This window comes from Pygoscelis adeliae, unplaced genomic scaffold (genome assembly GCF_000699105.1).
Source record: "Pygoscelis adeliae isolate BGI_AS28 unplaced genomic scaffold, ASM69910v1 Scaffold315, whole genome shotgun sequence".
NCBI classification, from domain to species: Eukaryota; Metazoa; Chordata; class Aves; order Sphenisciformes; family Spheniscidae; genus Pygoscelis; species Pygoscelis adeliae.
This window is the reverse complement of record NW_008824865.1, coordinates 206,473-229,680: the sequence shown is the minus strand read 5'-3', so window position 1 is coordinate 229,680 and position 23,208 is coordinate 206,473. Positions and strand designations below refer to the sequence as shown.

At 36.4% G+C, this 23,208-nt stretch overlaps 1 protein-coding gene across 1 annotated transcript in view; it reads left to right on the top strand.

Moving 5' to 3' along the window:
• The window catches only part of LRRK2 (leucine-rich repeat kinase 2), a 147,318-nt gene that overhangs the window by 110,318 nt on the left and 13,792 nt on the right, over positions 1-23,208 (top strand). Inside the window, exons 22-43 of the mRNA XM_009324388.1 lie at positions 1-54; positions 842-911; positions 1,374-1,594; positions 2,109-2,359; positions 3,721-3,869; positions 6,746-6,839; positions 8,861-9,047; positions 9,437-9,618; positions 10,144-10,373; positions 11,410-11,537; positions 12,795-13,013; positions 15,236-15,437; positions 16,054-16,142; positions 17,118-17,305; positions 18,246-18,400; positions 19,427-19,573; positions 19,727-19,918; positions 20,625-20,771; positions 21,106-21,206; positions 21,381-21,571; positions 22,043-22,203; positions 23,019-23,189. The exon at positions 1-54 is cut by the window's left edge and continues 12 nt beyond it. Coding sequence (XP_009322663.1) covers positions 1-54; positions 842-911; positions 1,374-1,594; positions 2,109-2,359; positions 3,721-3,869; positions 6,746-6,839; positions 8,861-9,047; positions 9,437-9,618; positions 10,144-10,373; positions 11,410-11,537; positions 12,795-13,013; positions 15,236-15,437; positions 16,054-16,142; positions 17,118-17,305; positions 18,246-18,400; positions 19,427-19,573; positions 19,727-19,918; positions 20,625-20,771; positions 21,106-21,206; positions 21,381-21,571; positions 22,043-22,203; positions 23,019-23,189 — 3,529 coding nt within the window. The remainder of the gene's footprint in view (positions 55-841; positions 912-1,373; positions 1,595-2,108; positions 2,360-3,720; positions 3,870-6,745; positions 6,840-8,860; positions 9,048-9,436; positions 9,619-10,143; positions 10,374-11,409; positions 11,538-12,794; positions 13,014-15,235; positions 15,438-16,053; positions 16,143-17,117; positions 17,306-18,245; positions 18,401-19,426; positions 19,574-19,726; positions 19,919-20,624; positions 20,772-21,105; positions 21,207-21,380; positions 21,572-22,042; positions 22,204-23,018; positions 23,190-23,208) is intronic.

Genomic DNA, 23,208 nt, shown 5'->3' with positions numbered 1-23,208 from the left:
GAAATGGACTTTCAAAGAGGTTCTCCTACTTTGCCGCGACATTCCTACTCTGTGGTAAGTCAGATCCTTATTCATTCCACGCTTCTTATAAGTCCATCTGTGTTGCCTACTGCAACATTGTTAATAATCAAGTGTTAGGAAAAGTCGTGTAACTGTATGGGCTCTTGTCTCGCTGTTGCCATTTAATATTTCCTTCTATTGCTGTGCAATTACTGTGCTCCAGATTGCTGTACAGATGAGAGTGTATTTCAGCAAAAATTTGTGATCAGTAAAAAGTACATATTCTTGTGAATTGCTCAAATTTCCGGTCTGATGTTCAAATCCTGATACAGAAACTGTGGGCCTATTCACAGAGACTTAACTACCCCTTAGTGAAGCTAATCTTCAGAGTGCTGCTGTGGTCAATGAAGAGAGACCGATTCCGTAAGAAGACATAAGAGGACAATGGGTGGAATCAAAGTCAGGTTCCTTTGAAAGGAGCTTGTCTTTTTCCATTGACTGTAAAGGGAAACTGGAGAGACTGGCTTCCCTAGAGAAAGTTTTTCTTTGTAATATCCTGCTCCATCCTATCACCCCACCCTAGTGAAAGTCATTTTAGATTGCCAAAAAGTGCACTACTTCCATTGCACTTTAAATCTACTGTTCTTTCATATTGTATGGATCAGTAAGTTTTATAAAGATGTGCCCTATTGTTATTTTTAGTTGAAATGTACAGTTTCTTTGTGTTCCCTCTGGAAGTTCTGATAAAAAGAAACCACAATAAAAAGAAATTTAGTGAATTCAGATCATTTCAGATGTCTATGTCCATAACTGTTTTTTGTTCTCTTCTGGGACTTTCCAGGGACCTGGCTCAGATTATGAACCATTAATGAAACAAAGAAGAAAATTCTTGCCTTCAGATGAATCCCTTAGTAAGTAAATTACACAGTTTAACATCTATAACAAATTTTTCATCCTTAATGCTTTCACAAGCATAGCATGCAAAGATTTTAGTCAGATGGTATATTTGTTTACAAAGAGGAGGATGCATTTTGGAAATACTACACTGGAGTACAAATAATGCATATATAGGGAATTTTTTTTTCCTGGGCTTCACAAATAATTTATGTAGAATTAAACAGGCAATGAAATGTTATGAGTGCCCTTATTAGCTTTCAAAAGCTACTTTTGTTGTGCAGTGCATAAGCGTCCATCTCTTCCCTACTCTCTTATAAATTTCTGTCTCTTAGTAGAAGTCTTCATGGATTTGGATCTTAACCAATATCCAAACATTCAGTGTTTTCTGCATCTTTAGATCCCAAGTTGATTGATCTTAATTTTAATTACATGATAAATGAAATCATGCTATTTTTCCCATGTTTTTGTTTTAATAGGAGGCATCTCAAAATTTTCACCACATATAAGACCATCAGACAGTCTTTCTTCATTGATCTCAGAGAAAGAATATATTAAATCACTAGATCTTTCATCAAATGAGCTGGAGAACATTGATGCCATCAGCCAGAATAGCTGCTTAACTAGTCATCTGGAACATCTTGAGAAACTGGAGCTCCACCAAAATGCTCTTACAAACATTCCAGAACAACTGTGTGAAGTAATTCTGCATAATTTTATGTAATACAAGTTGAGATTAGTTACAATAAATTGTTTGTCTCTAACAATGTACCCATAACAATACTACTCATGAATATGGGTGTGTTATTTTTGCATGCTTCGTACATTCACTCAGTTTTCATTCAGTGGATTTATGTTCAGCTAGAAATAGAAGTATTTTCATGGAACTGTTTTAAGTCATTTACTGCAGAGCACTGCTTTAGGACGTGTTATATTGAGTAACATAATAATGTAAATGGAGCCGACAACTGCAGGCAATTCATATCTGTTAAATTTTACGAAACTGAGCTAATTAATTTGGAAGAATGCTTTATATTTTATTCTGTAATAGAAACATTATGGGTTACATTGGTATGATTGCTATTTTCTGCTATTTTTCCTAGTGAGAGAAATATAAGTAAATTAATAAATTGTATAAAATATAACTCAATTTAAAACCTATAAACTCATATTTTCATTTAACTTTTTAAAAACAAATTATCCTTTTCTTTCAGAACTTGAAATGCTTGACTTACTTGGATTTGCACAGTAACCGATTTACTTCTTTTCCGACTTACTTACTGAAAATGAATTGTATTGCAAATCTTGATATCTCTCGAAATGACATTGGACCTTCCTTTGCTTTGGATCCATACCTCAGATGTCCAACTCTAAAGCAACTTAATCTTTCATACAATCAGCTGGTGTGCACTCCTGAATTTCTTGCAAATGTTGCTGAAAATCTGGAACAGCTATTGCTAGAAGGGTGAGTAAATGGACTCATAACAAACATAACAGAAAATGGACGCATAACAAACATAACAGAAAATAATATATTTGTCATCCAGAATGATGACTGTTATAGCATGGAAAGGATTGTTTAGTCAGCAGTGGAACACTGACATTATCTTCCAAATGTGTAAATTGCTACAATTTTCAGTGTTGTATTACAAAGTACACGAGAGTATCTGTGGGCCTTGGTAGAATCTAATAGTGTTGTAGTTTCAGTAACATACTGAAAATGTTGTAGTTCAGCATCTTTCTACTGCCATACTATTCATCCACAGGACTGTCTGTGTTGTCTAACATATTCAGCTAGCTTTTCTGTATACAGAATACAGTTTCCACTGTATTTCATATTCACCAAAGGTTTTTTGGAAGTATGATTCATGGAATTGCGTTTATCGTATGGATATGTTTTAATGGTTTGGATGTTTATGGTATGGATATGTTTTATACCATATATTTATGGTATGGATATGTTTTAAATGACAGAAGCAGTAATTTTTTGTTTACCAGCACTTTTTATCATATTTGTTAGTGAGTGAGAAAATTCATACCTATATGGAATTCTTAAGAATGCTATTATTGATAGCTCTGTAAACTGCAGATACTGTCTCATTCATCTCCCATGGTTTATTTTAAATAAGATGGTGATATTTTTTACACAGAAGTTCACACAGAATAAAGATAGCAACATATGTAACTAAAGCAAGCAGTATTAAATATGTGAATCAAATTTACAAAAGCAATATTTTGAATTCAAAATCCTGTTGCATCTCTAAATAGCTTTATTTTGAACTTTATTAGCAATATTACCCTTGCAAAACAGTGCTGCATGGTTCTTTTGTCTCTGTATTTTCAGGATCTTTGTCTCTTTCTCTTTCTGGTGTTCTTCTTCCCAGAATACATTGTTTGTAATATTATATACTCATCCTGAATTGTATCCCCTGTATGGAATTCCATTCTTTTTTTTTAGATTGATAGTCATTCTGTGATTATAATCCTGCAAACACACATCTTTAGTAAACAGAACTACTCACAAATGCAACAGTCCTTTTCGTGTGGGACTGAGCTACAGTATGTAATCAGGAAATGACACCTTGTAGTACATTCTGTTCTTTGTTCTCGAAATTAATTAAAACAATCTTAGTATCAGTCATGTTAGTCCATGTTGCCACATGTACCAGTATTTTTGCTGACTGGTCAGTCTTTATATAGATACAAGTCTTTTTTTGGTTTACCAGTGTAAGGATAGCATTGTCAGATCAATACTCTTTACTTTCACTTTTTTGCTAATAGTTTCTGAATAAAACATGGATTTTTTTTTTCTTCTTGTTATCATAGAAACAAAATTTTATGCTTATGTTCACCCATATGCTTGAAAGAACTGAAAATTTTAAACATTAGTAAGAACCATATTTCATCCCTTGCTGAGAATGTCTTCATGGGCTGTACAAAACTGGAGCAGTTCAACGCCAGGATGAATGCTCTTGGTAAGTATCTGTGAAAATAGGATCCACCTTCTAGAAACCATTCAAAGTCACAAAATTCCTCAGCCACCAGCATTTGGAGTCTTAGGAGGACAGAAGAGGAGAATAACACATATGCTTGTCCTTGTTTATACAGTTCTCTAAGCATCTGCTTTTGATCACTGTTGGAAGCAGTATACTTCCAATAGGGCTTGATGGACATTTGATTTGACTCGGCATATCTCATCTTGCTTTTTTAACTGGCTGGATGGCCGGGCCCAGAGAGTTGTGGTGAATGGAGTTCAATCCAGTTGGCGGCCGGTCACGAGCGGTGTTCCCCAGGGCTCAGTACTGGGGCCGGTCTTGTTCAATATCTTTATCAATGATCTGGACGAGGGGATCGAGTGCACCCTCAGTAAGTTTGCAGATGACACCAAGTTGGGCGGGAGTGTTGATCTGCTTGAGGGCAGGAAGGCTCTGCAGAGGGACCGGGGCAGGCTGCATCGATGGGCCAAGGCCAACTGTATGAGGTTCAGCAAGGCCAAGTGCCGGGTGCTGCACTTCGGCCACAACAACCCCATGCAGCGCTACAGGCTTGGGGAAGAGTGGCTGGAAAGCTGCCTGTCGGAAAAGGACCTGGGGGTGTTGGTCAACAGCCGGCTGAACATGAGCCGGCAGTATGCCCAGGCGGCCAAGAAGGCCACTGGCATCCTGGCCTGTATCAGAAATGGTGTGGCCAGCAGGAGCAGGGAAGTGATCGTGCCCCTGTACTCGGCACTGGTGAGGCCGCACCTCGAGTACTGTGTTCAGTTTTGGGCCCCTCACTACAAGAAGGACGTTGAGGTGCTGGAGCGTGTCCAGAGAAGGGCAATGAAGCTGGTGAAGGACCTGGAGAACAAGGGGGACGGGGAGCGGCTGAGGGAACTGGGGCTGTTTAGCCTGGAGAAGAGGAGGCTGAGGGGACACCCTATCGCTCTCTCCAACTACCTGAAAGGAGGCTGTAGCGAGGTGGGTGTCGGTCTCTTCTCCCAAGTAACTGGCGAAAGGACGAGAGGAAATGGCCTCAAGTTGCACCAGGGGAGGTTTAGATTGGACATGAGGAAAAATTTCTTTACCTAAAGAGTGGTTAAACATTGGAACAGGCTGCCCGGGGAACTGGTTGAGTCGCCATCCCTGGAAGTATTTAAAAGACATGTAGTTGCGGCACTTAGGGACATGGTTTAGTGGGCATGGTGGTGTTGGGTTGACAGTTGGACTCGATGATCTTAGAGGTCTCTTCCAACCTTAATGATTCTATGATTCTATTTGTAGTGGATGCTATAAAAATGGTTGAGTGTAGTTGAGATTGTACATACTGTTGGGGAAGGTTCAAGGCAGAGGAAATCATTCAAAGTTAGCTTGCAAATCTAGTACTAATACAGGTTTAATACTGTACTGAAATACATATCATACAAGCATCCTGGCTTGTATGAGAAATGGTGTGGCCACCGGGACTAGCGAAGTAAGTGATCGTGCCCCTGTACTGGTGAGGCCGCACCTCAAATACTGTGTTCAGTTTTGGGCCCCTCACTACAAGAAGGACGTCGAGGTGCTGGAGCATGTCCAGAGAAGGGCAACGAAGCTGGTGAAGGGTCTGGAGAACAAGTCTTGTGAGGAGCGGCTGAGGGAACTGGGGTTGTTTAACCTGGAGAAGAGGAGGCTCAGGGGAGACCCTATCGCTCTCTCCAACTACCTGAAAGGAGGTTGTAGCGAGGTGTGGGTTGGTCTCTTCTCCCAAGAAACAAGTGATAGGACGAGAGGAAATGGCCTCAAGTCGCTCCAGGGGAGGTTTAGATTGGCTATTAGGAAACATTTCTTCACTTGAAAGGGTTGTCAAGCATTGGAACAGGCTGCCTGGGGAAGTGGTTGAGTCACCATCCCTGGAGGTATTTAAAAGACGTGTAGATGTGGTGCTTAGGGACATGGTTTAGTGGTGGACTTGGCAGTGCTACATTAAACAGTTGGACTTGATGATCTTAAAGGTCTTTTCCAACCTAAACGATTCTATGATTCTAAGTATTACCACACTATATCCAGCATTGTCTTCTGAATAAGATAGAATGTTTGATTCACTTGCCTGAATGCAGGTGTCATTTGAGATGTCCTGAAGTATCCCACTTGGTTTACAGCTTCTGGTCCAGAAAAAGCAGGTCTTCCATAGCTCCTATGTTCTATCTCCAAGCCATGTGCAGATAGCTCAGGTGCCACAGGGCAGATCACCTTCACTAGAACCCAGTGTTTAAGCAATTCAATTGAGTCCAGGGTGTGTTTCAGTGGCTTAGCATATTTTATGCTAAGGTGTCAATTTACCTATGAAAAATACAAATTACACAAATGAGATTTTAATGATACTGCAGGAGTTCATAAGTTACCGTCAGAATTTATTTCTGTCTTCAAGACATAAAATCTTGCATTTTGAAGTTATTGTCACAGTATTTCAGAAGGTAGCTCTTATACCTGCATTAAACACAGCTGAACCATTAGAGTCATTTTTATATGCATAAGACCCACCACTCACTGAGTGAATTGTGGGAATGTCATGTATACTGGCAATACAGTAAAGTGTAAGTAAGATTATTTCAGTGTTTAATGCCAATATGAGATGAAGTATAATAGTATGTAATGTGATAAAAGCCAATACATTAACTTGGTTCTAAACTTCTTTCATTTTGGGTGTTTAGTTTTAAATAAGCTTTTAAAAAAAGATTCAGATTCTGCCTTTGGTAGCTTGTACAAAGACCTGTTTATAGAAGATGATAGACTGACCTCTTAGTCTGTCTTTGATTTTAGAAGATTCCAGTCTTTAAAATAATTTAAACAGTTCTGAAAAGTAACAGGATTAATCTCTTTTTCTGCTCTAGAAATAATACCTGACTTGTCATCCAGCATAACAAGCTTAAAATTATCCCAAAATCGTTTTATTAATGTTCCAGAAGCAATTCTTCTTCTGCCACAGTAAGTTATTATTTTATTTATTGAAGTTAATGTCAAGTTCTTGATGAAGAAAATCTGATGCCAAGACCTTTTTTAAGCAGAAATTTCTGCATGTTTTACTGATTTTCAGGAAATCCTCTCTAACAGGTTAAATCTAAAACTTAGTAGCCTTTAACTGAAGACAAATAGGTCACATTTTCTTCATTCTTTTGAGAAATTTTGTTCCTCAGATTCAAATCATTGTTATTGAAAATATATTGCTTGACTGCTGAAGCTACAATTCTTGCTTAGAAGACCAGAATGAGTTTATTATTTTCTTGAAACCAACAGTAAAAAGATACTGGCAATTCTTCCTTTTCAAGAAGTTGTGCAGACTTTTGCACAAAGCTACTTAGATTAGTTTTTCACTTCCCAAATATCACAAGATATTTATTCTCAAAGAATGACACTTCCTCTAGATGGAGTTGTGATAAAGATGCATGTGACATTTATTTTGCTATACCTTCAAAGCATTACTCATGTGAAAATCAGAGTTCTGCTTCTTCTTATAGAAGTTACTGACCTTAACAGGTCACTAGAATCAGATTGTGGAAGGAGTGCCTGGAAAGCATGATCAGATCAGTTATCTGATAGATGTGGGTAGATATGAGTGCTGATGGCACCATGGGGAGAGCAGATCCACACATATTTGTGAACTTGCATTAATCAAATTTACACAGAGCATGTCATTATTAACATGATATTACAATGTTTCAGCATGCTAACGTTTATATTCACAGCAGCAAATTTAATGGATGTGTTGAAAAAAGTACAGCTTTCAGGTTATACATCTCCCAGCCCAGACAAATCAATAAGGAGTCGCATGGATTTTTTGCATGCTTCATATTCCACAGTAACATAAACAGCATATTTGTCCAACAGATGACTTACAGAAATGAAAGGTTCTTTTTTAGGTGGTTCTTAAATACATGTGTAGTTGAACTGCCCAGCCAGTTCCCGAGCAGCGGTCACCGCTCCCTGGCTAACCCCCCCCAGTTTATGTACTGAGCATGACGTCATATGGTATGGAATATCCCTTTGGCCAGTTTGGGTCAGCTGTCCTGGCTGTGCCCCCTCCCAGCTTCTCAGTCAGTAGAGCATGAGAAGCTGAAAGGTCCTTGACTAGTGTAAGCACCGCTTAGCAACAACTAAAACATCACATTATTCTCATACTAAATCCAAAACACAGCTACTAGGAAGAAAATTAACTCTATGCCAGCCGAAACCAGGACACCTAGTGAGGCTCCATCTTGAGTTCTAGAAAGTAGATAATACCAGGAAGTTCCCCATTGCTTTCTTAAATTTGAAATTTATAAAAAACCACATGAAAATAGATATTAGTATTATGTTAGATTGCAATTAGCTTTTTAAATACATTTATTCTTATAAGTTAGACATTGCACTTAACAGTGTACTCCATGGTCCTGCACTCACCTGTAACTGGAATCCTGAGCTAAACTCTATTCTCTGTTACCTGGGTATAAATGTTTATTAAGTATACTGTTTATAGTTGAATTACTGAATATTTGCACTACAGGAGTGTGTACCATATTTATCTGTGTCTTCTACTAATCTGAACAGAGCCATGCATGTCTGCAAATCGTAGAAAGAAGAAGGAAGTGGACTATTATCACAATATGTACACTTATTTAAAGTGACTTTTTAATTTACTATTTGAAACATATCTACACAGTGCAGTGTGGATGTTTATTTTCATGACCAGGCAATTTCATTCACAGACAAATACATTGAAAGAATGTTATACTAAATCAATCGTATGTGTTTATATTTTTTTCTGAGGTAATGAAGACCTACTTATAATACCATCTTAATTACCTTTGCTCATAGTAGTAATTCTCTACTTCTATCTACATTCCTGTCAGAAAACTGTCTGTTCTGATATCTATTCCACTTATTTATTAAAAATTAATACAGTTCCAGTTAATCTCAGTTTTATTTTTTCATTTGCTAACTTTTCTCTTTTTTTATTTTCATGTTTTTAGTTTGCGATCAGTAGATTTAAGCCAAAACAAGATCATAAGCCTGCCTGGCCCAATGCACTGGAAATCATTAAACTTAAGGGAGCTGTTATTTAATCATAATCAAATAGATGTCTTGGACTTGAGCGAAAAGGCATGTGCATGGTCTAGGCTAGAAAAGCTACACCTGTCCCACAACAAGTTAAAGGAGGTAAAGTGTAAAATTCTACCTAAAGAAAATGAAATCACTTTTCAGTTGAATGCAGTTTTTCAATGTTCATTTGATTTTCATGTCACCTCTCATATCATTGTAAATTCTATTAGTAAAATGGTATTTAAGTGCAAATAGTACCTCCTGTGAATAAAAATCACCATATTCTATTAAGCTTTTCTGTCTGGAATGTGTCATATAATCAGTTTGTATAATGAATTCATTATGAAGTCCTTTGTCTATTAGTGTGGGATACTAGGCCTGTTTATTAAAAAAACTTAAGCTGCAGTGGTAAAAATAATACCTAGTTTTGTTAAATATTTAATGTATTCATGCTCATACTTTTTTTTTTTAATGTTTAATTGCCCATTAAATGTTCTTTTATTTAGATTCCTCCTCAGATTGGCTTCCTAGAGAACTTGACTTCTTTGGATGTAAGTCATAATCCCGATTTGAGATTCTTTCCAGATGAAATGGGAAGACTGTCCAAAATCTGGGATCTTCCTTTGGAAGGACTCCATCTTAATTTAGACTTCAAACATGTGGGATGCAAAGCCAGAGACATTATCAGGTTTGTTGCCCTATTGTTCTTGAATATTCTTGTTTTGCTTTCTTGGGATATGCAGTAAGCATTAAGAAAACAACATATCCTTTTGAAAAGATGTGCTGGTTTGTCATATGAAATCCAGCATGCTACTCTATGGAAGGTATCACATCATATCATATCAACACACACACATAAAATAGATTATAGTCATTTAGAATATAATAGTATTACTTCTTGAATTTGGTGCTTCTATAAACCGTGCAATAAATGTTGCTTATCAATTATTTCTAATGTGTTTCTTGTGTTCCCAAGTGCATTGCACAGAGCACATTTTTGGGTAATTACAAAACAAAAAAAGACATATTCTGAATTAAGCTTTAACTTTCAAATCAGAAATTAGAATAGACTGTTAAAATCCCAGTAATATCAAACAGATAGTGAAAATTTGAAGAAAATGATACGGTTTTAGATTTTTCCTTGGTCTTGAATTCTGTTGGTATTTTTCTTTATTATACACTTCTCTGAGTTCTGCAAACTTTTTTATGCCAGATTTCTTCAACAACGACTGAAGAAGGCTGTACCTTATAACAGAATGAAGCTCATGATTGTTGGAAACACTGGCAGTGGGAAAACTACCCTGCTACAACAACTAATGAAATGCAGACGAACAGAACTAGGGTGTCCAAAAGCCACAGTAGGCATTGATGTAAAAGACTGGATCATTCAAGGGAAAGGCAAAATGAAGAAAGAGCTTATATTAAATGTGTGGGATTTTGGAGGTATTTCAAGGGCTTGTTGTCTTTTACTATTGTCTTTTCTAAGACATTAATGCATTACTTATTCTTAGAGTCAGCCTGTGAAACTTCAAATTGTGGACAGTAGAATTATGCAAACTTACACCAAAAGTCAAGTGACCACTTATAAACTAGTGAATTCTGTAAACTGGTAGCGATTCCCTCAAATTTAATATAAAGCCTCAGGAATTTCTTATCACCAGATGTGGTCTGACCACTCGTTTCAACCATAGTACTCTAGAAGTGTCATTTCAGAATAGGAAGAAAGTGCTTGTAGTCACCAGAAGAATCATCTTCCACTCAACTCTGTTTCTCCCTTTTATAGCCTGGGTCTCTCTAGGCTCTACAGTATCAGTTTCATAAGGTCACAGAAAACAAAGCACTTAGGGGGAGTCTTTGAACTTTGGGGTTTTGGAAAACTTTCTAAGTTTGCGGGACTCCAGAAGCATTTCTAAACTTGAGGGGTATTTTAGACTATAGAAAAGTTATTTTTAAACATTGGTCCATGATCATCTAAATACAGTCTACATCACAATGGGTAAGCACAGAAGAGCAACATTCAAGCTGAATGTCCAGCTTCAGTTGTGCTTTTAAGTGCTTAATCAATCGTGAACTTAGGAGTCTTATTTTGAAGTTGCTGAAAGGATAGGAGAAAGGGAGGGGAGAAGGAAGGGAGGGAGGGAAGGAGTGAGGGAAAAATTCAATACTGGAGTTTTAAAAGAATCATGACCTTTCAAGTTGTCTTTGCAGCAACCATGTTTATCCAGTTGTTAAATCATACACTTCTTCATTTAAAACTAGCTTACATATTTCAACACTTGACTTCAGTCAATGAGCTACCACAGAGTACCTATCTAAAATTCATAGTTATTACAGGTTTCCTGTCAATTTAGATAATTTTCTGTAAGCATTAATTTCATTTGTGGATTAGTGATCTGAGAATAAGTGTTCTGCTGCCTTTTTGTGATCTGAAGATGTTCAATGAGGGAAGTACTAAGCAGTGGAAATTTTTTATCATTAGGACAAGAAGAGTTCTACAGTACCCATCCTCATTTTATGACCCAAAGAGCTTTATATCTTGCTGTTTATGATCTCAGCAAAGGACAAGCAGAAGTGGATGCTATGAAGCCGTGGCTTTTTAACATCAAGGTAAGCCATAAATATGTACAGAATGGAATTCCACTTTCCAGGGAGCTATAGGTGAACAGCAAATTAACCACAAATATTTTTAGAGAAGGGAAGAGGAAAGAAGCTCTTCAGCAAATAAAACTAGTAAGATGAAAGAAGAGCTGAAATACAACATGTATTGGATATGAAAATATTTGTAGACGTACAAAGACATGATCAGCATCATTTTGTACTTAAAATGGTACAGAGTGGTGTGCAGAAGAATAGTTGGTATGTTCTGGCAATATTTTGAATTGACTGGTAAAAATAAGAAAGGGGTAGTATTAAAGTGATGACGAGTTAAACCTGCTTTTTCTTTTACGCCATTGTAAATTCTGGGGAAATCAGAATTTGACTAATTTAAAACTGACTAGATGCAGGTTTGAAATCATGCTGTTAAGTGTATGCTTAGCATCCTATTGTTAATAGGAATGATTCTAGGACTATGGTAGGGAAATTGGTCTGAGAATCTGCCTATATATTTTTCTTTTGCTCTAAATGTTTTATTTTCATTTGATGGAATCACCCGTTGGTGAGTGTTACTTGTCTTTTCCTTTTGTATGATGGTCAGCCATGGCTGGGCAATGCAATTACATAAAGATTTTGTATACTGATCCTGTTTGTTAAACTTGTCTTTTTCACTCTTTTCACCTCGAGCAGTGATACAGGACAGAGGGTTACAGTCAGTTAAGTGTTGATGAAGACCATTTCTGGTGTGTTCTCCTTTGCTATGCAGTACTTGCTGGTGTTTCATTGCTGCACTGTTCCGCTGATGACTAGCAGAGAACCCTTTGTTTTTGCATTTTGTTGGGCGCTTTTAATGAAAAATGCAGTTGTCTCTCTCTTTTACTGACAATGTTATTAATCTGCAATTATGAAATCCAGATCTACACTGCTTCCTTTTAGAAAAGGCTGATTTTTTAATATTTCTATTTTGAAAGACTGCTCTCTGTATGTTAAAAAATACGTTTTGTATTTATAGGCTGATGCATTTTTACTGCCTTATCCAGTCAAGTCTATTATATGGGATTGCAGTTTAAACTTACTCTGAATAAAGACATGAAATAGTATTTCAGATTTCGAACTTATTTAAAAGAGGTGTATTTAAAGAGGGAGAAACAGTTGCTTTTTATATTGTATTGATTGTTTTGACTAAATTGCTCACATTTTATGTGGATATAAAACAATAACATCAACATTCCCTATTGAGTTAATCAACTGTATGGATCTTACTAACAGGCTCGAGCTTCAACATCCCCCGTCATTCTTGTTGGCACTCATTTAGATGTTTCTGATGAAATGCAACGTAAGGCCTGCATGAGTAAAATTACTAGAGAGCTGCTGAATAAGCGAGGCTTCCCAGCAATCCAAGATTATCACTTTGTGAATGCTACAGAAGAATCCGATTCTATTATCAGACTTCGGAAAATCATAATAAAAGAGAGTCTTCATTTCAAGGTAAGCTACGTACTGTTCATAATGTTGGAAACATCCTAGTTTTAGTTAAATAAATACATTTTTAAACATTAATTAAACACATAATTAAATACATTTTTAGCGTAGTAGCAAACTCATCTTGCCTTCTATAAAATGTTACACACAGAAAAATAATGAAGGAAAGTCACCAGTTTTGTTTTCATTTCATTTTCTACCAAAAAAATCAACTGAGAAAATCTCAGCTAAGTTTTGTTTTCAAACACTAGGGCCATAAATAGAATATTTAATTAAAAATAGGCCGTCTTTTTCTTACGAAGAAATCTGATCAAAAACAGTTTTGTTGGATGGCAACATGTAATTGCAATAATAAGTATTGCAAGATTTCAGGGGACCAGGAAATAATATTTTGTGATTTCTGAAAGCCAACTAATTCTCCATTTACTGATTTCATTTTACATAGTGTGAAACTATTCCTAGAAAGAGGAAAGCAAATTAAAGCAGGAAAAGAAGACCCCTTGGACTGAATGATCCTCCTAAATTGGAGAATCTGCACTTGTAGTTCTGTTGTCTCCAGTCATCCCTACCACTCATTCCCTGCTGTTTCCTTAGCCACAGTATGAAGCTCTGTCTAAGTGTGAATGACAAATATGAAGGGACTAGCCCAAGCATGGAGCTTATAGGAAGACAGGATCCAATCTGTAGCAAAAAGAATATACATATTTTTTTTTATTTATACAGTATCAATCATGTATAGTGTCATAACATGTTAAAGAGAAAAGGTGATGTCCTGCGCTACCGAAGTCAGTGGCAGAACTTCATAAATCATAGCAGAGCCCAAATTTCTTCTGAATTACTGCTCGGAAGATTTTATAGAGCAAATGCTCTGTTTATGACCAGCCTCACACTGATGATGTTACAAAGCAGAGAAAGAGCGTGCACACCTCTTTTTTCTTTCTCAGAAACTACCAGCTTAGCCACATCCATAATCTGTCTAACTTCATTCCACAGTTCAAGGAGTAGCTAACGAGTGCTAAGTGGCAGTGAGGTGGCCTGTTCAGGTAGAAAGGATTAATTCCACTTCTCATACATGCAGTGAGCATGAATAGAGCTGGTGTTTGTAAAGGTATATGTAGCCCTATATCTCACCATACTTCTTCAACACTCAGGAGAAGTTCTGCTTTTTGAAAACATTTCACTCTTAGGTACCTAAAAATTGTTCCTGTAACATCCACGTCTCTTGTGACTATGACTTAAACTGATGTTTAAACTTCTACACAAATGTAAGGTAGCCTGAAGGAAAGGAGATAGTTTCCATAAATAATGTAGACACTTTGTTAAAGGAGTGTTACAAAGTACCTGCTTAGAAGTTAGACAAAGTGAGTTAAGTATTCAACATTGTCATCAAGTGCTCTGAGTCTTTGAAATTACACAAGGTACTAATTCCATTTTCACAAAGTACTAATTACATTTTTGACACATAAAAATGTGTCAAATATGGTGTCTAACTTCTTTGAGAGGAAGATTACAAACTAAGAAGCCAATTTAGAAATGTTGGGAAAATTGTTTTCCATTTCCTCAAAAAAAATTACTAGCTCAGCACCCATGGAGAATGGAAAACCTGGTCGGGTGGTAGCTAATGCCAAAGGTCAAAGGATGTCTCCGGGAAGGAACTCAGGCTCAGGAAACAGCGGCAAAGCACCTGACTCTGTTTCCCGTAAGTGTCAGTAACCTGGCCAAATTTATTTCTTCCTCTCCTCTTGTCCACTAACTACCAGCAGTGGAGACTTTTAATTGAGCTACTACCCTTTTCCCCCCAGTTTATCTAAAGACATATCTAGAGATATTACAGATTACAAGCGGTATCATTTTTTTTATTCATTTGCCTATTGTCTTGTGTTAACCTGAGATGTATGATATCATCTGTTTATACAGTGAATATTTACCTTTTACTTCAAATCAAAGCTGCTCTTTGAACTTCTCAGAAGACATTTTTTATTTTTTATGTATGTGTAATATGGAAATATTTTCTTTGAGTATTCATTTATAGAAATTCATATTATAATTCTGAAAGAAGAATGAGTTACATCTACCTTTCAGAAGCCATGTTAGTCAATAAATGAGTGTTCTTGTTCCTTCTTGCTGCTGCTATGGAGTGGACGTACCCACCTTACATCTTAGTTTTATTGTCTGCATATCAAATGAATAAATTAATACATTTAAGATTATTATTCCTAATTATACAGATCAGAGATCAGCCAGTGGTTGGTCAGCTAATTCCTGACAGCTACCTGGAGCTGGAGAAGAGAATTTTGCTGGAACGTAAATATGTCCCAATTGAATTTCCTGTGATTGATCAGAAACGCTTACTGGAACTGGTACAAGAAAGCCAGTTACAACTGGATGAAAATGAACTCCCTCATGCGATTCACTTTCTGAATGAATCAGGTGAAATACTATCTTCAACGTATGTTTGTAAGCACTTTGTTGCAAATCTGCAGCAGACCGACCTGTACGCATTTTTAAATCTCACACACGGTTGTCACAAAGTGTTGAGCTGAAATGCTTAAGCTTGGGTAACATTAGTTTGATAATCCAGGTTGTTATGTCATAGAGGAATTCCATGTTATAAAGGATCACTACTGTAACAATTTATATATCTTACCCCTCCTTGAAGTCTTCATACCTGCTGGTTAGACAGCACAGTTTCTGAAGAAAGATGCAATTGCTATAATAGCTTGAGTAGAATAGCGGTCAGGTGAATACATGTAACAGCTTATTTCAGTGACGTACAGACTTCATAAGATTAAATAATAAACCACACAGAGCATAGCTGCTTGGCAAAACAAGTCAGATTACAAATGTAACAAAACATCTGAAAATAAAGGTGAAGCTGAACAAACCATGATTGCATTCGACTCTCCTGAGATATTGACATAAATGCAATAGTTGTATTTATTATTCAAATTGCTTATGTCAAGTCATGTAAGAAAAACAGCCCAGTTTGTTTTGCTTAATATGGAGCTTGAGAAATGCATTGCTAATTACAATATTCTTTGCGCAGGTGTACTCCTTCATTTTCAAGACCCAGCACTACAGCTAAGAGATCTGTATTTTGTAGATCCTAAGTGGCTATGTAAAATCATGGCACAGGTTAGACTCCGATTACTTTTTGTATCTATATTCATGGAAATTTTTCCCCTGACTCAAACCACTGTATCTTATCAGTGATTCTTCTTCACCATTTCTTTACTGTGTCATGATCTAGAATTTTCTCAAGGCCCACACTGGTTTACCTGGCTCTTTCTGTTTCCTTTGCTTTCTAGACAACTGTCTGTCTCAGTGGTTCTATGTTCTTATGCTGTAATGTCCAATATCATTTAAACTACACCGGACACAAAAATACATGTAGAATAGAAAAACTCCAGGGATGCAAAGTAATCCTTCAATATGTTGTGATAGATTGAGGTGCAAGCTGGAACTTTGGATTAAAGTAGTAAGAATGAGGGAAGAAGAGTCATTGTATGCTTGGTACTGATGGCAGAGGAAAGTGAGTGATATGGATTCCCATGTTGGGACGGGAGATTAGCAGACTGACTGCTTAAGTGAAACCATCATCGATACATTGATCTAGAAACGCTCTCAAAATGTTTTATATATATATTCAGATTTCCTAACCTCTGAAACTTTACCTTTCCTTCAGTGCAGGAAATGGGATGGCAAAAATGTAAGTTTGAGCCTTTAAAGCTGGTGGGATTAGGAGTGAGAAAAGACCTATAAGATCATGTTGTCAGTACCAATATGCTTGTGTGAAGTGCTGATATGAAAAATGACTGTACATAGGCTCCTTTCACACTTTCACAAATTAACTTGTAGAATAAATTTCCGTATAATATGGAACAGTGAAAGCAGAAAGGTAGCACACTAGTGGCTTGGACAGGTTGAAATTTTTTCACTGCTGTCTTCTTGCTGGCTAGCATTATGGAAATGTTTGGTTTCACTGTGAAATAGAGTCCATTTTTTCCCCCTAAATAATAGGCTACCAAATATTTCAGGGAACAAAGTTTGTCACAAAAATGCAATCTAATGATGACTATACACCTGAAATTGTTTTACTTTTTTTGAAAGATTCTGACAGTGAAAGTGGAAGGCTTTTCTAAATATCCTAAGGGAATTGTAAAGCGTTCAGATGTGGAAAAATTCCTTTTAAAGAAGAGCAAGTTTCCTAAGATCTACATGTCACAATACTTTAAGCTTCTGGAAAAGTTTCAGATTGCTTTGCCATTAGGAGAGGATCAACTACTAATCCCAAGCAGGTAAGCAAAGAGTTAAGCCCACAAATGAGAGCCATAGAGATAGATCAAAATAAAAACCTCCCATCAGGCTAACTAGTTTAACTGATCATCAAAGCAATTTGATATATGAAAGCATTATATATACTTATTACACTACGTTTTAGTAAATGCTTTCACAGACATGTTAAGCTGATCTTGTAGCAGATAAAGCTTACATCATATTAACGTGGTGGGTAAATGGAATCTATAAATGATAAAATGCTTTATGAGGATAATGTTTCTTTTACAGTTACCATGCTCTGAGACTACAGCAGGAAGATTATAACTTAGCTTTACATCGCAGTGTGCCACCATTACAGATCTTTATTGCAATAAAAAGATAACCATGAATTTCTATAGCCTATTTGCTTGCAGTGAGAACCACAGTCAAGTTACTCAGAGGCAGTATCTCCTCCAAACAGTCTAGTTATTAAATGTGGTGACAAAAAAGTGTTATGAACTTGAATGCAGTCGTCTTGCTTTATCTGAAGCAGGTAACGCAGTTTCTCTGCCTCAGTTACAGATTTCCCTAATGTGTTTACTAACACTTATTTTGCTTAACAGAGAGTGTTGTATGGTTGCACTGATTAGAGTTTCTACGTTCTTCAAAGTCCTGGGATAGGAAGACTTTACCTGAATGTCTTACCTGCCTTATATGCATCTCAGGTTTTTCTCACATTTACATTTGATATCTGGTGATTGTTAGTGGGGTTCTGTTGGGTTTAAATTACAGCAGAATTAAATTACTTCACTTTAGCACAAGCAAGCAGAATAAGCAAACACACTGTCTGTCTGCTCCCTGATCGTTTGAATCGTTCATTCATTAATAAATAATACATTTTACATAATAAATAATGTATGTCATCAGTCAGTCTGGCTAAAGTACATCATTAAATACTGTCTAATATTTTTATTCTTTCAGTTTGTCTGATCACAGACCTGTTATAGAGCTTCCCCACTGTGAAAATTCAGAAATTATCGTTAGGCTTTATGAGATGCCGTACTTTCCTATGGGATTTTGGTCCAGGCTGATCAACAGGTTGCTTGAAATATCGCCTTACATGCTGTCAGGAAGAGGTACAAATCTTTATCTTCAAAAGCAACAGTGAGCCTGTTTGCTTTGAATGCCAACACCTGCATGTTAAAGCTCTAATCCCCAACATTGTTTTGCTTTAGCTAATTTTTGGCCACTTCACAAATGTGGGAAAAAGAACAGTAGTCATTTGTGTAACTTAGAAGTATCCAGGAACAGATAGTGCCTGATCTTTACAGTGGTGTGCAAAAGAAAGTGAAGGTTGTAAGCAGCCTACTTCTCTCCTTTGCATGCTAGAGATGGAGGAAATCCTTACCTTTATGCATATTGCCATTTGCTTCTACAAAGAATACAGGAAAGGATATGTCTTCCACACAGAAAAACAAACTGCTTTTCTTCAGGTTCATTGATTCTCCCTTTATGAAAGTCTAAAAACTTCGCTTTTATCAGAATGGCAGGGGGGTCTTTAATTTTTTTCCAATAATTCCATGCTTTGACATGAGATCAATCTGCTGAACTTTGCAATTTCATTCATCTTTGTTTTTTTAATGTGTGATTTATGAATAGTAGTGACAAGTGAAGTATGAAAAATAGGCATTGCTAATGCTCTACAAATATGATTTATAACTGCCTGCTCTCTTGGCGTTCAGTTTCCTCCTCAGCATAGAATTCCAGTTGCATCTTGCTGTTTCACGAGTGTGTGATAGAGGAAAAATGTAAATCACTGACTTTCTTCCACATGTTGCCTAAGATACTCTGTGTTTGAACCTGAATGTCCCTAAGCATTTCTGTAATCCCTACATGCATCACCTGCTACATGACTTAACCATCTGATTAAATATTTAGTTTGTGGATACGCCCTATAGAACTGAACACCAGTTGACATATATTCAGCTTTTGTGGGGCTATTCTGTCAGCAAAATGGTAGCCTTTATTTTGTTTGTTATTTGGGTAGGCATCAACCAACAATCATAATTAAATATTTAAAGTACCATGAATTATTCCGAATATTTTAAAATATGAAATTCATATTGGAGATCAGGTTTTTAATCTAATTTTGTATTTTCTAGAGCGAGCTCTTCGTCCTAATAGAATGTATTGGAGACAAGGCATCTACTTGAATTGGTCTCCTGAAGCTTATTGTCTAGTGGAATCAGCAGTATTTGACAACAACCCAGACAGTTTTTTGAAAATTACGGCACCTTCTTGCAGAAAAGGTTAATTATTCCTGAGCCTGATTTTTGCTCCAGTTTGATTGCAGCTTGGCATTTTGGTTTGTTGTGCTTTTGCCTTTGGAATGTAGAGTTTAGCTTTGTAATTACAAGTACGGCAGACTGAGGTTGTAATTTCCCTCTTTTGGTTTCTTAAAGGGTGCATCCTTTTGGGGCAAGTTGTGGATCACATAGATTCTCTTATGGAAGAATGGTTTCCAGGTTTGCTGGATATAGATGTATGTGGTGAAGGGGAAACCCTGTTGAAGAAATGGGCTTTGTACAGCTTTCAGGATGGTGAAGAACACCAAAAAATACTACTTGATGACTTACTTAAAAAAGCTGAAGAAGGTATATATTTATGCCATTTGAGGTATATAGAGGTATGCCTGTATGTAGATAAATATTATACAACATCCCCTTTATAACATTTGGGTACTTCATGTTATTTAAAAATGTTTCATTTCTGTAAGAAATAATTACGGTGTAAGTCAAAAGCAACTTGTTTTTTTAATCTAACTGCTGTCTGTATAAGTATAGAATATGGGACAGATTGCAGCTACTCTGTGTAGTCGTGTATAAATGGCAATAATGAAAAGAATCATTTTGTCATGATACCAATAATGCAACTTCATTCATGGAATTGAATCTAGCACATACTAAAACTGATACTAGATATTTTGGTTGGACCACGTACAACACTAATTTAAAAGGCATGATGGCATTCTACATACTAACAGAATTATTTCTTTTTATAGACAGAAAAATAATCTCTTGGTTAGTTTCGTGGTGTTATGTAGCAATAGTTGCTATCACAATACTTGAAAATACTTAAACATGTAAAATACATTAAGCTGAATGGCAAACTTAATTAGTGTTCCGTTCCATATATATGTGTATTTTTGTGTGTGTGTGCGTGTATATATATATATATACACACATATGAATTTAAATTTAGGTACATTGATCATATGCACTCACAGAGATCCATGTACCTTCCAGTGCCTTTTGAATGATGACTACCCTTTTTTTTTATTGTCTCATTTCTTTTTCTTAGGTGACCTTTTGGTAAATCCAGATCAACCAAGACATACCATTCCAATAGCTCAGATTGCTCCTGATCTGATATTGGCTGATTTGCCTAGAAATATTATGTTGAACAATGATGACCTGGAATTTGACGAAGCTCCTGAATTTCTCTTGGGTAAGCATTACTTTGTAGGGTTTTTTTACAGAGGTTATGTAAACAAATCTATTGAAGTCAGTTCTGCAACATATGGAAAACATTTTAGAGATTTCTTTTCTGTGGAAATTTATTTTTTAAGGTATTCTGAATTTCAGGTTATTGAGTTTTGAATTTTCCATTAACTTGTATGCTAGGACACTGTTTTCTATATGTTTAGATTACTGATCACGAAGCTTAACACAGTAGATGATCCACACGTCTTAAAATTGGACCCTTTCAGCTATTTTTTTTTTTGAGAAATGGTTGATATCCCTTTGTTTTTAATATTCTTTTCAATTTTATCTTTGGAAAGGTGATGGAGGGTTTGGATCTGTGTACCGTGCATCCTATGGTGGAGAAGAGGTTGCCGTAAAGATTTTCAATAAACATACTTCCCTCAGGCTCCTAAGACAGGTGAGAAATACTGGCTTTTTTTCTGTAGTGCTGCTCTTGGAATACCAACCCTAGTGAAGAGCTTAAAAAGCTTAAGTGAAGTGCAAGACTTCACTCCAAAACATTTCTGAGTTTACTTCAGAGCTATAGAGGTTATGCTATTTGCAGTATTTCATCTGATTTTACAATTTACAGGAGCTTGCAGTGCTTTGTCACCTCCATCACCCCAGTTTAGTGTCTCTCCTGGCTGCTGGAATCCGTCCCCGGATGCTGGTGATGGAATTAGCCCTTAAAGGATCTCTCGATCGTTTGCTTCAACAAGACAATGCAAGTTTAACTAGAACACTTCAGCACAGGATCGCTCTACATGTAGCTGATGGCTTAAGGTAAATGTGACTCCTACGTTGCTTTAAAAACAGGATACAGCTGCAAGTAGGATATACTGCAAATGAAAAGCTTGTATTTTCTTATATCTCAATCAGAATATTCCCTGGGTCAGACAAATGCCTGTATTTTTATGATTGAATAGCGGAGGTATAACACAAACTTTTCTTACCTGTTTTTTTCTGCTAACAAGTAGAGAAAGTAGATATATATGTCACTGCCAGTGACACTTCAGATAAGACTTGGTACTAAAATGCTGCAATGTGTATGTGCCAGTAAATAGTATTTCAGAACAATTCTAAAGTCAATATCCAGTAAGGTGGTGTCACGCTGGTGATGTTTGTCATTTTTTAACACAATATTTAACATTTGAAAGCACAATTTACTGTTGTGGGAATAATGTATTCAGTGTGTGTGCATAGATGCATCCCTGAATTATGAATGCTTTCAATAAATACTTTTTTGATTAATAGGTATCTGCATTCAGCAATGATCATCTACCGTGATTTAAAGCCTCACAATGTGTTGCTCTTTACCCTATATCCCAATTCAGCCGTTATTGCAAAAATAGCTGACTATGGCATTGCCCAGTATTGTTGCCGAATGGGAATAAAAACCTCCGAAGGCACACCAGGTATGGAAAAATGCTTTGTTTTAAAGTGCATTATGTCAAAAAATAGCTAATATGTTTTTTATTTAGTCTGTAAGAAGTAACTCAATTCTATACTCTAATGAACATCATGAAATGTAGTCCTAATCATATTACAAGTCGTGATGCCAGATTTATACCTCTTGGCCTTTCTTGGTATTCGTGTTTTAACTCCTTTTAGAAGAATCAAGGAGTACGCTAAAGGTTTAAAAAGAGAACAAATTAAATTACATGCATTCATTATGATTTTTTGCTGTCTTCTTTTAGTATGGTTATTGTGATATTGAAATTATACTGCTAAAATTATTTGTTGTTCTAACTTTAAGTTATACATAGGTAGGTCTTAATTTTTTTTAAAGGCAGTAAATACCTGCACTGTTCCCTGACCTTAGAGAGAACATATTAGCATCGATTTTAAAGCACTGAACAATTCAACAACTTTGAAAAGTGTCTTTAGGTCTTGGAAATTGTGCATGAGGGTGTGACTTCAAGTATTAAATGTTAGACCTTCAGTAAAGACTGCAGACTTGCCCTTCATTTTCAGTATTCATTGCTAAATGAATTATTTTATGTGTAATGGTATAGGAGCTCTGTAACTGATGTACTGTCCCCTCCCTTTATACTGATTGCTGATATTTTTGGAGGTCTGCCACATGCAAACTATTGCCAGCCCAGAAATAGTGTGCCATTTTTGGTTTACTTCCTGTGACATTTTCATTAGTAAGTGTTTGCTCTTAAAAGGATAAAGATGGCTTCAGCTTGGTATGAATCATAACTATTAATGAATGATTTATTTGCAGGATTTCGAGCACCGGAGGTTGCCAGAGGAAATGTTATTTACAATCAGCAAGCTGATGTTTATTCATTTGGCTTGCTGCTTTATGACATTTTAACAGGAGGAGGTAGAATAATGGAAGGCTTGAAGTTTCCAAATGAATTTGATGAATTAGCAATACAAGGAAAGTTACCAGGTATGCTGTGTTAAAGTTT